This window comes from Pseudorasbora parva, chromosome 25 (assembly GCF_024679245.1).
Source record: "Pseudorasbora parva isolate DD20220531a chromosome 25, ASM2467924v1, whole genome shotgun sequence".
Taxonomy (NCBI): domain Eukaryota; kingdom Metazoa; phylum Chordata; class Actinopteri; order Cypriniformes; family Gobionidae; genus Pseudorasbora; species Pseudorasbora parva.
The window spans coordinates 8899306-8916619 of record NC_090196.1 but is presented as its reverse complement, the minus strand read 5'-3'; the positions used below and the strand labels follow the sequence as shown (position 1 = coordinate 8916619).

The window sequence follows — 17314 nt, the reverse complement described above, 5'->3', positions numbered from 1 at the left end:
TTCACAAATGTGTCTTTGCAGTGTGTGGACACAACCTTAAAATGATAAAAATCCATTTACTCCCATATTGTCCCATATTAGCATATTTCTGCTCAGCCAGTTGTACACTGTCCACCAAGGCTTCACGTGTCTACATGCCCCATGGAAGAGAAGAGTGGGGTGAGCAGTGGCTTATTATCATTTAAAGAGACTTGCACCGAAACAGGTCACTGTGAACAGAGCTGTTTTTGAGGAGGTAAAAAGGGTGTTGTTTTACACAAACATTGAGGAACGTTAACTTAATGATGTTAGAGACTGTACATGAAGACCCTAAAGAATTTGTGGGAAATGGGCATCCATTGACCCCTTTTACAAATGAAAAGCTACACACTCCATCCGAGGGTTTGAAGAACTGTTGCCTGTCCTAACATAACATAACATAATACATAATGAAACATAATAATCACTGCAATAACGATTCAGACATTGACTCTTAAGCATTTACCTATTTAAATCCAAACAGGGACTTTTTTATTTATTTATTTTATTTTTTTGATGGGCAGTGTACTCTTATAGTATTTACTGATAATGTAATTAGCTTTTATTTTTATATTTTCATTTCATTTTAGTTTAGTTTTTTTTATTGTAATTTTGCTTTTAATATATTTCTATATAGCTTGCATATTTCTTTCTTAAATTTTCATAATTTTAGTATTTCCACCTAAACGTATTTATTTATGTTAGATGCTAAGGCAACATTTCTAATTTTTTTCTTAGTTTTTCCATCTAATATTAACATATTTATTTAATTACAGCTGTATTTCTAATACCAACATTTTTTATAGTTTTAATTTTAGATAACAGTAATAAACTAATATATTCTACTGTATGCTATGCTTTATTATATTGGCCAATGGTCCGTTTCTTCGCTAGATATCACATCAGCATTGTTGACCACTACAGTCTGGCTCTACCAATCACTCACTCTCTCTTTTTCTCGACGCACTCAGTGTCAAATAAACCCCAGGAGTTCCCCTCGGCCTGCGTTTGCTCCCAGCATGAGGGATGTGTGTACGTGCTTCTACGTGTCCCTCTTTCTCTCTGTTCTGTTTTCCCGCCACACCCATCTCTGGACAAACAATGCCCTTTTTATGGCTGAAATTGCTGTGCGCTAACACACATGAGCAGAGAGACGCATGTTTATGTGTCTGACGGGACACATCTCTACTGTCTGTTTGGTTTTTCATTCCTTATAGTTTTGTCTCAGAGGTCTTTATTGGGCCCATTTTTAGAAAAGTAATTTAAAAGACCTCAAATCAAGTTCATGGCTGTAAAATAACTAAATCTTATTGGCTATTAAGTAAGAAGAAAATGGATCTTATTTGTCTTATTGATGAAAGCTAGTTTGAGTTTGGTGTGGATATGTTGTCTTTGTACAGGACTCCTACAGGAAGCAGGTGGTGATTGATGGGGAGACGTGTCTGCTGGACATCTTGGACACTGCAGGTCAGGAGGAGTACAGCGCTATGAGGGACCAGTACATGAGGACAGGCGAGGGATTCCTATGTGTCTTTGCCATCAATAACACCAAGTCCTTTGAGGACATTCATCAATACAGGTTTGTTTGTATGTTTGTTTGGCCAGACAGTTTGATCTTATGTTTTTTCCCAAAAGAAAGAAATGACCCTGAACGAGTTGTCAGGAATTCCAGTCTCAGTTCTGTGGCTTGCTTATGTAACGCGGTAACACGTTTGTATAATGGTCGTCTATGGTCTTCATTGCCTGTCCGTGAACAATGTCTAATTTGACCCGCCTTTAAACACTGTAGCTGGTTCATTTTACTGCCTTCACAGTGTGTACAGTCAGGAATGTGACTAAAGTGTGGTCTACCAAATGGTTGAGTAGTAACTTAAAGGGTTAAGAAGGCTCCGAAGCTGAAATTCAGTTATGGTAATGGCGTTTCATTTCTGACACCAATCTGACCAATCAGAGCAGAATAGACCAATCACAGCAGACTGGGTCATCTGACCAATCAGATCAGAGTAGACCAATCACAGCAGACTGGGTCATCTGACCAATCAGAGCAGAATAGACCAATCACAACAGACTGGGTCATCTGACCAATCAGAGCAGAGTAGACCAATCACAGCAGACTGGACCATCTGACCAATCAGAGCAGAATAGACCAATCACAACAGACTGGGCCATCTGACCAATCAGAGCAGAATAGACCAATCACAGCAGACTGGACCATCTGACCAATCTGAGCAGAATAGACCAATCACAGCAGATTGGGCCATCTGACCAATCAGAGCAGAGTAGACCAATCACAACAGACTGGGCCAGCTGACCAATCAGAGCAGAGTAGACCAATCACAACAGACTAGGTCATCTGACCAATCAGAACAGAGTAGACCTTCACAACAGACTGGACTATCTGACCAATCAGAGCAGAGTAGACCACTCACAGCAGATTGGTCCATCTGACCAATCAGAGCAGAGTAGACCTTCACAACAGACTGGACTATCTGACCAATCAGAGCAGAGTAGACCACTCACAGCAGATTGGGCCATCTGACCAATCAGAGCAGAGTAGACCACTCACAGCAGATTGGGCCATCTGACCAATCAGAGCACAACGGTCGGTCTGACACAGGCATTTTTTTTTTAATGAGAAGAAAGGGCAGTGCAGGGAGATTTTCCACCATTCTAAAAGGACCAAATCTGACGAGGTGTGGTCATATTTTGGCTTTTACAAAAGTCCTGAGGAAACTCAATTGAGGATGTTCACCCTGTCTGCAGAACATGCAAGAAGAAAGTTGCAGAAATAGGGGCACTTCAAACACTTCAAATCTGCCAACGCAAGGCAAGCGGACTTTGACCTCAATACTAAAACTACGTCTGGGAAATCATAACGTAAGGCTTCCACGGAAAAAATTTTCCCAGCAAGTTGCTTTGGGCCAAAGACGAACGAACAAGACAAATTCAGACAAGACTAGAGTGACATTTAAGGGATAATAATGTATGTCCATTGTACACTTATTACACATTAACACATCAATAATTACGGGGACATATTGAATTGAGATGGTTTTAAATCCTACCTGTTTATAAATCCATTTAGTACAGTGTACAAAACAATCGTCCAGACAAGATGATCACAAACAGTTATAGTAATAAATATAGTAGTGTTAGCAGTAAAGTCCTCTGATTTGATTATCAATACAATCAAAAACAGACGCAAGTTGCATTTGAATGAAACGAGAGCGCGTCCGTTGTGATACGTGTATGTGCGCTGCTATAATGCGTTGTTATTGACGACGGCAATTACAAGAAAGGAAATCCCCCATCAGAGTTTCATCGAGTTTCAACGTGTTGACTGTCGTAACCGAACGCGACACAGAAAGCTGAATGGAGAGTGACTGAGCCGCGGTGGAGGGAAACATTGACGTGAGCTTGAATTTAATGACTTATATATTAATCGGTACTCACAGTAAACTATGGAATGGCTGCAGAACACTTATAATATAGTACACAAATCATTGATGGACTATTGTATGCGACTAAACCTTAGCAGTAGCAAGCAAAAAGGTTTTGCACGTCAGACTAGTGTAACGTTATACATAGAACAGCAATGGAGTAACCGTTAGCGCATTTGAATGATGAAGCACGCGATCGTGTCGTTTACTGATGTTTACTCACGCGACGATAGCCAACAGCAGAGACATTTGAAGCAGTTTTACTCACCGGCTGCTTCCAAAGCAGGACCGAACCTTTATCGCTGGGATCGCTCTGTCAAAAACACACTTCTTTGGTATGATTTGGTAAAGTCCTGACAGCGGTGAACGGTGGAGATCCACTTTGCGACGCGAAAGGACCTTCCGCTCTTATTAACGTCAAGTCGAGCCATACTCGAAAAAAACTCTCTGAAACTTGTGAGAAACCAAAAGGAGTATTTTTGACACAGAAATACTCCATCAAACGTCCAACATTAGTTTTTGAAACTTTGTCTATGTTTAGGATGGGAATCCAAGTCTTTAATAGTGTAAAAAGCTCAGTATGCATGAAACAGCATTTCACCCCCCCCCCCCCCCCCCCTTTAACAATAACACCGAATATTCTGCACACAGTATCAAATTTGGATCGGTCCTGTCTGACTGATACCCGACAGATATGCGGCAAATAATGGGGGATCGGAGCCGATACCGATCCTGAGTATCGGATTGGTGCATCCCTAGTTTTCAGTGTGCATCTGCATTCTTTTTTTTAACACTTTCAGCTCATTTGAAAAAAAATAATAATATTGATAAATAAGATAATATGGGTCACTATAATCATGATATGAGATTTTCATCCCTATTATATTCTACAAAAAAAAATCCTATTTTTGCACCAAAAAGATTTCATGACATTGATTTCTTGACCAAAAAATTAATAAATAAAATAATTGCCATAATGCACAAAATCTCATTCTTGTTATTGTAACGTGACTGAAAATAAAATATTTAAAATTGGTTATCATGATAGTATTTGTTGTTCTACTTTGAAATGTGCTGCTTCAGAAAAATCTATTTTATATAATTACTATATATTTTATATTATACATTTAATTAATTCATGTAATTATATAATGTATCTATTAATTGAATGTATGTACGTAACTTTACATAATTTATTTGTCTTTTATTTTGGTGTGAAATGTGACCTGGCATGTTAAAAATCTAGCTGATGTGTTAAACTGCGATCACACAAAGTAGACCATCAACCCTCTGACCTCCGTAATCACGTTAGTATTGCTTTACAATATCACCTCTTACTGTTATTTATCAGCTTGTTTGACGTCACAACAGAAACGCAGCATGGATTACACCGTCGGATCCTCAAATTGGATCTTTGACTAAGGATCTGTTGCAAAATATTCAGTAGTTGTACTTGAAAGGACAGCAGAAAGTGAGATGGAGTATTATAGTGCAGTGCCAGTGAAATCGATCCCAACTCTATTAGACTAAAGGAGAGAGCGAGAGAGCTTTCAAGGGCATGAAAGGAGAAAGGAAAAGGAGGATAACTGGATTATATCAATCAGTTTGTTGTTTGTGGGTAATGGGGTCTAGATAATGGATTTTTAATGTATGAAGTACAGTACAACATGGGGAATAGTAATGCACTGTTTAATATCAGCCTCACATGGCAGTTATGTACAATATTCAGTTTGTGTTATAGTTTATTCACATTTGGCTTATGTTATTCTATGCAGGTTAGTCTAATATATCTGTATGATATGTTATATTGCTGTCTGATTAGATTTACATTTTCACATTAATGTAGTTATTAGACAATTTGTGACTTAAAAGTGATTTGAATGTGACCGATTTATGCATTTCATGACATTTTAACCTATTAATAATAATAATTAATAATTCATTACATTTATATAGCACTTTTCTAGGCACTCAAAGCGCTTTACGTAGAAGGGGGGAATCTCCTCAACCACCATCAGTGTGCAGCATCCACCTGGATGATGCGACGGCAGCCATATTGCACCAGAACGCTCACCAAACACCAGCTGATTGGTGGAGAGGAGAACGATGAAGCCAATCAGGATATGGGGATTATGAGGAGGCAGTGATTGACAGGGGCTAGTGGGCAAATTTGCAAGAAGTCCTCGCTGCAGCCTGTAGCACGATGACGTACTGGATCAGATCCAACGCGTACTGGACGCGCATGCGCGGTGGTTTCATTCACAATTCGATGACGTCATATACGCATGCGCAGAAGAGTTTTGGGAACATCATTGAATGCACAGGAGAGTTTGCTGGATAGATAAATACTCAAACCGCTCGCGCAAAAATAATGATTAATAACATGCTCACGCCATCAGGACACGCGTTTTACATTTTTCCTTGAATGTGTAGGCTACTGGTATTTTAAAGTTCTTTACAGATCGTGTTGCATTGAGGATTAAAATTACAGAGACAGTTACTTGACTCATTTTTCCTTCCACTCAACAGCAAGTATGATCAGAATATATAAAAAATTAACTGTTTTGCATGCATGCACAGCAAAACTAGGATAATTTAAGCATCACATTTATGAAAAGATGATTTATTAATCAATAATTACTTAATACTATTTATCAGTTCTACAACTACACAGTTTAGAACATCATCTATATACAATAATGATCATACATTATGACTAGCGCATACGCATTATAAATTAACTCAGAGATCTGTATGAATGACATTGCCATAACGATCCACCATCCAGTACGTATTGGATCTGATCCAGCAACGTCATCGTGCTACAGGCTGCAGCGAGGGGTGTCTCCAAATTTGGCCAAGATGCTGGGGTTACACCCCTACTCTTTATCAAAGGACATCCTGGGATTTTTAAGGACCACAGAGAGTCGGGACCTCGGTTTAACGTCTCATCCGAAAGACGGGTGAGACGTTATTGACCTATTGTTTACAGACCTATTGACCTGCTTGTGACTCTACAACAATACGGCAAACAAACCAACATAAAACTGTGCCATGCATAGTGGACGATTTCTGCGAACCTGTTGGTAAACACACACTTTTAAAGGAACACTCCACTTAAAAAAAAAAAAAGGTCGCATTTTACAACTCTCCTAGAGTTTCACCATTTTCTAATCCCTTTAGCTAAATTTTCCAGGTCTGGCAGTAGAACTTTTAGCATAGCTTAGCATAGATCATTGAATCTGATTAGACTGTTAGCATCTCGCTCAAAAATGACCAAAGAGTCCTTTTTAAAACTTGACTCTTCTGTAGTTACATTTTGTACAAAGGCCAATGGAAAATTAAAAGTTGACATTTTGTAGGCCGGTATGGCTAGGAACTATACTCTCATACCCTAATAATCAAGGAACTTTGCTGCCGTACCATGGGTGCAGTGGCACAATATTATTCAGCCTCTGAAAATAGGTTGACTTCTGTCAACATAACCAACGTGACAACCTCCTTACACAGGGAGCATGCTGGGGACTATTTTCAGGCACAATGTAATATCACTCCGCCTATCATTGCGGTAAAACATGGTATTACTGCAGGTACTGGTTATGTTGACGGAAGTCAACCTATTTTAAGGGGCTGAATAATATTGCGCCACTGCACCCATGGTACGGCAGCAAAGTTCATTGATTATTATGCAGTAGTATTATGCTAAGCTATGCTAAAAGTTCTACTGCCAGACCCTTAGATCGGCTGAATGGATTAGAAAACAGTAAAACTCAACTGTTTAATTCTAGGGGAGTTAGAAAACTAGAAAAAGTGGCGTGTTCCTTTAAAATTAAAATGGCATGAAATTACCATTATAAACAGTAGATGGCTGCAGAGGACCACTCATTATCTCGTTTGCCATAATTATTTTCACTGATTATTAAATTACTATTATAGCAAACTTTAGTGCTTTTTTTGTTCTGAAGTATGATGGCAAGTCACGAAGTCTCATGCCATTTAGATGAAGGGAACTTTTTTTTCTATTAAGCCCAGACTTCAACAACCTAGAAGGGTTAATTATATTACTACTAGGATTACTTGAATATACAAAATAAATAAACAATTTAATTATTAAAAAACAATAATGTAATACATTATTTGAATAATGCATTGAAAAGCTTATTGTAAAAATATTGCATATTTAGAAATGCATCAATTGGCCGATTTTCTGCATGATTGGCCCTGATCGGTGATTGGCCGATCAGTCACACGTGTCTCCGATTTTAAGCTGATCCATGTACATGCTGCGGTGAGCGTGCGGCTGAGATGTTGACGTCACAGCCACGCTCGCGATCACAGCCACATGCAAACGTGCCATTGGCATGGAAGTTTTTTACTGTGAGCGAAGAAGACACTAATTATGCCATTTTGAAACTTGACAAACCTACAAACCTAATTAGACGCTTATCTCCATCACCATGTGGAACATTAACAGTTTGAAGAAGGTAGTAAAGGTCAAACGGCTAAAGCTAGCCAGAGCTCAGAGCCAGCCACAGGTCAGCAGCCTCCCCTATCTTTCCTTGTTTTTTTTTTTTTTTTTTTTTTTTTTTTTTTTTTTTAAAGGTTTCCAAAGATTTTTAATAATTTATAAATTTGAGTACGTGTTTGATTAATCTATTTAACCCTTTTCTCTTTTTTTTTTTTCTTTTTTTTTTTTACATACAGACATACAAACCACAATAGTGCAGTAATTGACAATCGAGTAATTACATAATTCTAGAAGTGAAATAAAAGTGTGTTAATGTATAAGGTGTGTGTGGGTGAGTGTAGGTGTGGGTGTGTATTCATAAGCAAAATTACACATTTATTATTTATTATATTATCACTACCATCACTTATCATCATCATACCATCATCATTGTAATAATCAGTGTCCCCTTTTTTTTTCTTCTATGTAATATTTATCATTGTCACCACTTTCAATGGGTCAATAAATTTCACATAGTATAATAATAATATAAGATAATCCTCCCCCCACATCTTTTCAGTCCCTATACTTTTTATTTTGTTTTTTATTTTATTTTTATGTTGTGTGTAGTGTCTAAGGTGCATTAAAAGAAGGGGGACATTGTGCGAGTGTCTCAACTTAGGACAGAGATGCTGTCCTAGAGAAACCATTTCTCGCCTGTCCTACCTGCCTTAGTGTTTATGAGGTTTTCCAATTTAAATATACATACATACACACATTTCTCTTCTACATTGTGGTGCATTAAAAACACATGAAAAGATTAGGGAGAAATAATCAATCGATTTTACTATAGTAGTAGTGGTGACAATGAAAACCAGGTTTGAAATTCCAAAACAGCAATAATAATAGTTGATGATGATGATGATGACGACGACAATGCTAAAAGCAAAGACAACAATGGAAACAACAACAATAATAAAAATAATAATAAACAATAGCAATCATAACAATAACAATAATGAAACAATGAAACAATATTGACAATAATTGGAACTATGCAGTAATGCCTGTGGATTGATTAAGAGATTGGAGGAGTCGGAGTTAAGGAGAGAGAGAGGATTCAGAGTTGTAAGAGGTCAGAAAGTGTTGGATGGCAGAGGTCGCTTTCAGATGAGGGATTATAGGGGAGAGATGTGTATTCCATTGTAATAAAGTCGGTGAGAAGATTTTTCCAGTGGTATAAGCAGCGAAAAGACCAAAGCATTTGCGAACAAAATTATGGAATTCAAGGCGCTAGATGACCAGCCGAACGCATAAACCGTCCCTTAATGAGAATTTGCCGTTTAATTTGAGAAAACTGTTGTCATATGAACACAGACACTCTTCACAGAAACCAGTCAAAATAAAAGTTTGCTTTAAAAAAAATTTAATTAACAGAATATATTACGATGGCTATGTCTGTATATAATAATAATACATTGCTACTAATAATAATAATTATGCCTAGATGGTTGATTATTTTTCACTTAATCTTTTTTTTAATATAAACAATTTTTACTTTTAAACAGCATACAGCCTTTAAAATTGTATTTATTATTTACTTATAATGATTATCATCATAAATAATAAACGTAATTTTTTTAATGGTTTAATAAAAATATATAAAAAAAACATTTAGCTGTGAAATTTAGCTTAAAATTGGTAAAGAGTACCGTTAAAATTTGGTAACGACTACTGGAATTTTGGTACTGTGACATCCCTAGTTGGCAACATTTATTACCCAATTACTGAACTATTATTTGGAAGAATGTTGTACACTTCAGGTTTGTTCATTCATAGGATGTTTTGAGTTTTGTAAGACAAGTAAAAAAGAGTAAAAGATCAATTTATAATGTTTCCTAAAGCAATGGATTTTCAATTATTCTTTCCTGGCACAGAACATTTATTTTTTGAGAGTTGTTATTGATTAGTAATGTTTACTAATTTATTTGATACTAAAATAAAAATTTGCTTTGACGAAAAAGTGGATTTTTGTTTGTATATGCTGTCAATTATAGTTCTTAGAAAGAAAATCGTAATCGGCAAAAATCGGTATCAGCTGATCTCACTAACAAAAAATCTGAAATCGGCCAAGACAATTGCAAGCGGTGCATCTCTACTAATATTTTTATATTATTTTCTTCTTTAACAGTAGAAGCGGCTGAACGTATTCAGCCAATACAGACATGTGCACTGAGCTATTTTGACATAGGCTTGTCTGATGTTTTGTCCAGTCCGTTGCAGTTATCACTGTCGATCATAGTATTTCAGCAGGGAATCTCAGAAGAATTTAGCGGATTTATTCCTGTAATTAAATGTGTCAGTGGCTGGTTGTCTGCATGACAAACAAAAGTTTTCTTTAAATTATGATTTAATACAGATATAGAAAGTGAGAAAAGAGTGCCCATTTATAGCACAGCTGAGCTCACACAAAACTATAAACTGCACACAGCACAATGAATCTCATTTACATCATACCTAATCTTTGGTTTTTTGATGAGTGGCTATGTCTAGGTCTCAGCCAGTTAACTTGCGCTTTTGGCGATGATATTGGATGATGGAAGTGATATTGTGACAGAAATTTATTAATTTGTTTTAGGTGAATGCATCAACAAAAATTCAATGGAATGTTTGTGTCACCCGATGTCTATTTTTACTATAGCGCCTAAACAAAATATCTTAGGATTTTCAGTTTTTGTGATATCAACTTCATATTTGGAACACAACTTGGTTAGACATAATGGTCTTTGATTGTATAGCAATTTTAGAGTAAACATTATTTCGTTAAATGTATTTGTATTGTAAATGTATTTGTAAATGTATTTTAATTGTCTTTAAAACGAAAACTAACCTTAAGTCTGTATTCCAAAAGCATTAATGAATTACAACCATTTAAGTTTGGATAGTGTACGTCTTTTCTCAAAAAGGAGGGTGACAGTTAAGTTGGCAGCCATCTTGGGAATGCACTAGCTGTCTAGCTAAGTGTTGATATTAAAGGGATAGTTCACCCAAAAATTAAAATTTGATGTTTATCTGCGTACCCCCAGTGCATCTAAGATGTAGGTGTGTTTGTTTCTTTAGTAGAACACACAAATGAAGATTTCAGATTTTCAATTTTAGTCTGCCAGTCATTATGCATGTGAATGGGTAACAACTCTATGAGAGTTAAAAAAAAAACATGCTTAGACAACATGCACAAAAGCCTTAGCCTGACAAGCCAGACCCACATCAAGATGTTTGGTCTGGAAACTCACCATTGACAGGGCTCAATCTGAGGGGCGGGATAAACGGTTGTCTTTCAAACTCCCTCTGCACGCGATAGGATAGCGCTACACCAACCAGAGCAACGAAGGTGAAGCGGAGCTCATTGACAGATTAAACTTTCGCCGTATTCAGTCGACAAAACTCAGAACACATCTTCCTTTTTTAAGAATGACTTCAGTGCCGTTCTTTGTTAGCCTAGAAATCTAGACGCACCCTAGCGGCAGCAAATCTAATCTGCCCCCGAGTATCGTCTAGCAACTCTCAAAACCTTCTGAGCTGTAAACGCCAAACTCTGGTCGGGCCAATAACATTGTGTATAGAGCTGGTGGGTGGGGCTTAACACAATGACGGCTGAGTTGCGCTTGCGTGCTTTTAGTAAACACAGAAACTGGCGAACGGGGGTCTTTCGAATCAGCTTTGACTGCGACTCTGGAAGACTTGGAGTTGAGCTTTTCTCTGAGAAAATAACAAAGAACGGCACTAAAGTCATTCTTAAGATGGGAAGATTTTTTTGCCGACCGGATACGGCGAAAATGTAATCTTTCACCTTTGTTGCTTTGATTGGTTGTAGCGCTACCCTATCGCATGCAAAAGGGGAGTTTGAAAGACAACCGTTTATCCCGCCCCTCAGATTGAGCCCTGTCAATGGTGAGTTTCCAGACCAAACATCTTGATGTGGGTCTGGCTTGTCAGGCTAGTTCTTTGTTCTTTTCTCAGAGAAAAGCTTAACTCCAAGTCTTCCAGAGTCGCAATCAAAGCTGATTCGAAAGACCGCCGCTTGCCAGCTTCTGTTTACTAGTAGCACGCAAACGCAACTCTGCTGTCATTATGTTAAGCCCCGCCCACTGACTCTATACACAATGTGATTGGCCTGACCAGAATTTGTTTTTTACAGCTCAGAAGGTATTGAGAGTTTCTAGGCGACATTATATATATATATATATATATATATATATATATATATATATATATATATATATATATATATATATATATATATATATATATATATATATATATATATATATATATATATATATTCCTCATTAGTGCCTGGTGCGGATTTGCCGAATAAGGCATCTACATAATATATACCGCTTTGCTGGTTTTGACCTTACCAGACAGAAGTAATAGCAGATGGGAACACTAGAGATTCTTCTGATATGAGGTAAAAAAAATCAATAAAAAAACATAAATACTGTTCGGTTTCTCGATCGGTTTGTGTCTTAAAGGGTTAGTTTACCCAAAAATGAAATTGTCATAAATCACAATTCATTCAACACCCGTAAGACCTCCGTTCATCTTCAGAACACAGTTTAAGATATTTTATATTCAGTCCGAGAGCATATGCAGGTGTATGCACACTATACTGTTCAAGTCCAGAAAGGAAATAAAAACATCATCAAAGTAGTCCATATGAGACATCAGTTAGTTAATTAGAATCTCTTGAAGCATCGACAAATACATTTTGGTCCAAAAATAACAAAAACTACGACTTTATTCAGCATTGTCTTCTCTTCCGCATTTGTTTTCAAGCCTCAAATAAAGATTAGAACGGTTATGAATCAGCGGATTGATTCATGAGTCGGATAATCGGATCGCGTGTCAAACTGCTGAAATCACGTGACTTTAGCGATCAGAATCATGAATCAATCCGCTGATTCATAACCGTTCTAATCTTTGAGGTTTGAAAACAAACCAGGACTAAATATAAAATATCTTAAACTGTGTTCTGAAGATGAACGGAGGTCTTACGGGTGTGGAACAACATTAGGGTGTCATTAATGACATAAAGGGTTAGTTTACCCCAAAAATGAAATTTAAGACATCAATGAGCAGCAGGGTTTTTGTGCATGTGGTTTTTTTTTTTTACTCTCATGGAGTTGTAACCCATTGACATGCATTATGACTAGCAGACTGCAACGGTTGGCGTTAAAAATCTTAATTTGTGTTCTACTGAAGAAACAAAGACACTTGTATCTTGAATGCACTGGGGGTAACCAGATAAACATCACATTTTCGTTTTTGGGTGAACAATCCCTTTAAGTTGAGTTTCTACGATCAAATGTCCACCCACAGTCTCGTTGTATTTGACAGTGACATTATGTTCTCACGCACAGGGAGCAAATCAAACGGGTAAAGGATTCGGATGACGTGCCCATGGTGCTGGTGGGTAACAAATGTGACCTCCCGGCTCGGACAGTGGACACACGGCAAGCGCAGGAGCTCGCTCGAAGCTATGGGATCCCTTTCATTGAGACCTCAGCCAAAACCAGACAGGTGAGTTGTATAGAGGAATGATAGGATTTTGGCAAAGGACAGGAAGAATATCATATCCATTGTTTTTTGCATCAAAAACTAGTCGTGTCAATTGTCGAATCTCTATAGTTTTTTTAGATGTCATATGCAGATGTGGTGCACACAGATGAAGTTAAATTCCAATGTTTGCTGCGTCCCACAAATTGAATATGCAGAAGTGTTTGTGCTACTGCGGATGTTGGTTTTAAGGGCCCATTCACACCACAGTTAACTGAAGCGAGACCTGAGATTTAACATTGGTTAAAAAAAGTTTGCTTGTTTATTTAAGGAATAATTATTGAATAATTAATTAAATTAAATAATTATATTTGGTAATAACTATAATAAGTAACCTATACTTTACAGAGAGAGTAATTAGAAGGTAGTCTAACTGAACTGTTGAAGATGTTGCTAGTAGCTAGTTAAAAAATTACTTTTTAGAGTAGCTTATCCAACGCTGTATACACTGTATATTACTAAATTACACACACACACACACGTCTGGTTAGCTGTCAGTCGCGACTCGACTCGACTAGATGTAATAGTTTTATACTGTACAGGCTGTATATTCTCTCCCCTTACACCCCTAAACCGACCCATCACCCAAAGCTTTTGCCATTTTTTTACATTTTCATAAAAACTCATTCTGTATGATTTATAAGTTTGTACAAGCTTGCACTGAGATAGAAAAACATTAACACACCCTGAATATGTGGTTTATGGGGACTCTTCACCTTTTTAAAAAAAAGCCATTTAGTTTACGAGGACTCAGGAAGTGTGTAAAAATCACATCCCTGATTTTAGTATTTAACCCTAGTTTGTGCTCTGGGGTCTATATGACCCCAAAGCACTTTTCTTTAGTTAAAAAAAATGGTTCCCTTTATCTCAGTGGAATAAAACTTTGTGACTTTTCCTAAGTTATCTATCTGTACATGCACAAAAAAACTGGGCTTGATTCGGTTGTTCTAAAGGCATGTAAAAAAATCTGTCACACTCAGGAGCTTTGGGGTCAATATGACCCCACATTGAAATGAATGGGAAAATCGAAAAAAATGTGTTTTTTATTTTTAATTTGTCAAAAAAAATATATAAATCCAGAATAAATCTGAAAATTTCCATACCACAATGAAGCCCTGGTACTAGAGCACAAATGTAAAGTGGAACGAACATGATCACTTGCACACACACATGCTCACGCACACAAACACACATAAACAAACACACAGGAGTGACTCCAATTGAAAGCATTTTTTTTAGAAATTGACAAATAAAATCAATAATTCCAGAAAAAAATCTGAAAATTTCTACACAGAAATGAAGGCCTGGTACTAGAGCAAAAATGCAATGTAGAAAAGACATGCTCACTCAAACACACACACACACACACACACACACACACACACACACATACATACATACTAACAGGAATGACTGCCATAGCCAAATAAAATCAGCCACAAATGCAGAACAAAGATAAAAGGGGTGAGACCTAATGCACACACACACACACACACACACACGCACACACGCACGCACACACACACACACGCACGCACATGTGCACGCATACACGCACATGCGTACTGAGGCACCACCCACATGCGCACTGGCGCATTACGCACGTGCGCCTATGCGCACGCGCACATGGGCACGCGCGCACACACACAGAGAGAGAGAGAGAGAGAGAGAGAGAGAGAGAGAGAGAGAGAGAGAGAGAGAGAGAGAGAGAGAGAGAGAGAGACAAAGAGAGAGAGAGAGAGAGAGAGCATCTATGGAATTTGTCAAATGAAATCAGCAACAAATGTGAGTACCTGAGTGAATCAGTGAGACCTAATGCATGCACACACACACACACACACACACACACACACACACACACACACACACACACACACACACGCAGAGAGAGCAAGGGAGAGATGAAAGGAAACTGACCCGTTCAACTTTTAGAAAGTTTACTCTGAGATATAAGAGCTGCAACTTTGTTTTGAAAGCAAAGTAATTGTTCCCATAACATATATTCCCATACAAAAGAGGGCCAGAGCATGGACTGATTTTTGTTCATGATACATGTTCATTCACAACATTCTGAACTGCTTTTTTACCATGTGAATTATGTAATAATTTTTGTAGCTAGTTATTGCTTTTATGGTCAGTGTTCAGAATTTGATTATCAAAAAATTATATTGTTATTCAATGTTCATTCTTCACTCCTGGTCATTTATGCATATTGCTGCTGGTTTTTTTATATATATATTATTAAATTAATATCTTCAAAATTCTAAAGTTAATAATTTTTTTCCACATTTGGTTCATTAAAATAAATAATATTCAACTACAATCCGATTCTAAGTCTTGTACTTTAGGTGTTTCTTATGTGGCGATTTATGTGGTATTTTGTTAAAACAGACATTTCAAAACTTATCAAAAACTACCAAAATTCTACTATTTGAAGGAATATTTATTTTTTATGTCTTGTATAATGTTTATACATGTATAAATTCACAAAATGTATAACAAAAGTTATGATATGAGCAGTTGGCCACATCCAGTAAAATGAATGGATCTCTATTGCCCCCTATGGACAAAACAATTTCTTTCTTAAATTGTAATTCCTTCAAGTTTGTCTTTGACCAACAGATGGCAGAATTGTACAGCTAACACCTATATCAATATCCAGAAACAAATTCATTTTAATTTAGATCATGATTTAAGTATTTTTTTCATAAAAAATTGATATTTCACACGCAAGCTAATGGTATAAATGAGGATTTGTGTGGTAAATAGGTACAAAAGTACTTTGAATATCCAAAAACACAGCATTACTGTATAGATGAGAAGTGAACAAAAAAAATAATATATTATATGTAATATTAAAAATGTATATTTTTTTTACAATCACTCTTTACATTTTGGGGTCATATAGACCCCAAATGCACTGAGTGTAAACAGGAAACTAAGGACATATTTTAAATACAGTGTTAGGCAAGTTATTCTAAAAAATTATACAGTATATACAGTGTAAAGTTATATATGCACACACACACACACACACACACACACACACACACACACACACACACACACACATACTTTCATACAGATATACAGTATAGATTTGCTGAAGTATGCCCCAAGAGAATAGTGTGACTGTGAATCCGACTGTAAAAAACGCTGATTTTTCAGATATCCGCCCCATCTAGTGGCTGTATGCGGACCCTTATATATGACACTTGTGTAGTCATATTGCATGGAAATCAGGTTTTTCTTTCTTTTCTGGTGCTTAGATGATCACATATATGCAGAATAAAAAGAATAATTCAGCATAATGTTTTTGTTTTGTTTTTTTATGAACTAGCCTCAACGGTTTTATTTAAGTATCAATATACTATTATAGATTTTTGTGTGTATATAATACATACATACATACATACGTGTGTGTGTGTGTGTGTGTGTGTGTGTGTGTGTGTGTGTGTGTGTGTGTGTGTGTGTGTGTGTGTGTGTGTGTATTTATTAATTTGGTGTCTTCCAGTTGTCTTCAATATTGGACCTTTTCACAATATTCTAATTTTCTGAGATACTGAATTTGGGATTTTCCTTACTTGTGAGTTATAATCATCAAAATTAAAAGAAGTAAACATTTGAAATATATCAGTCTGTGTGTGATGAATGAATATAATATACAAGTTTCACTATTTTAATGGAATTAGTGAAATAAATCAACTTTTTGATGATTTTCTAAGTATATGACCTGCACCTATATGCATTTTATTTTATTTCAGTTAAAATTTATTTTATTTTGAAGTAG

The 17314-nt window shown here is 36.7% G+C and overlaps 1 protein-coding gene across 1 annotated transcript in view; it reads left to right on the top strand.

Annotated features, from left to right (window-relative positions):
• hrasa (HRas proto-oncogene, GTPase a) overlaps positions 1-17314 on the top strand; it is a 47414-nt gene that overhangs the window by 27959 nt on the left and 2141 nt on the right. Inside the window, exons 3-4 of the mRNA XM_067436290.1 lie at positions 1419-1597; positions 13329-13488. Coding sequence (XP_067292391.1) covers positions 1419-1597; positions 13329-13488 — 339 coding nt within the window. The remainder of the gene's footprint in view (positions 1-1418; positions 1598-13328; positions 13489-17314) is intronic.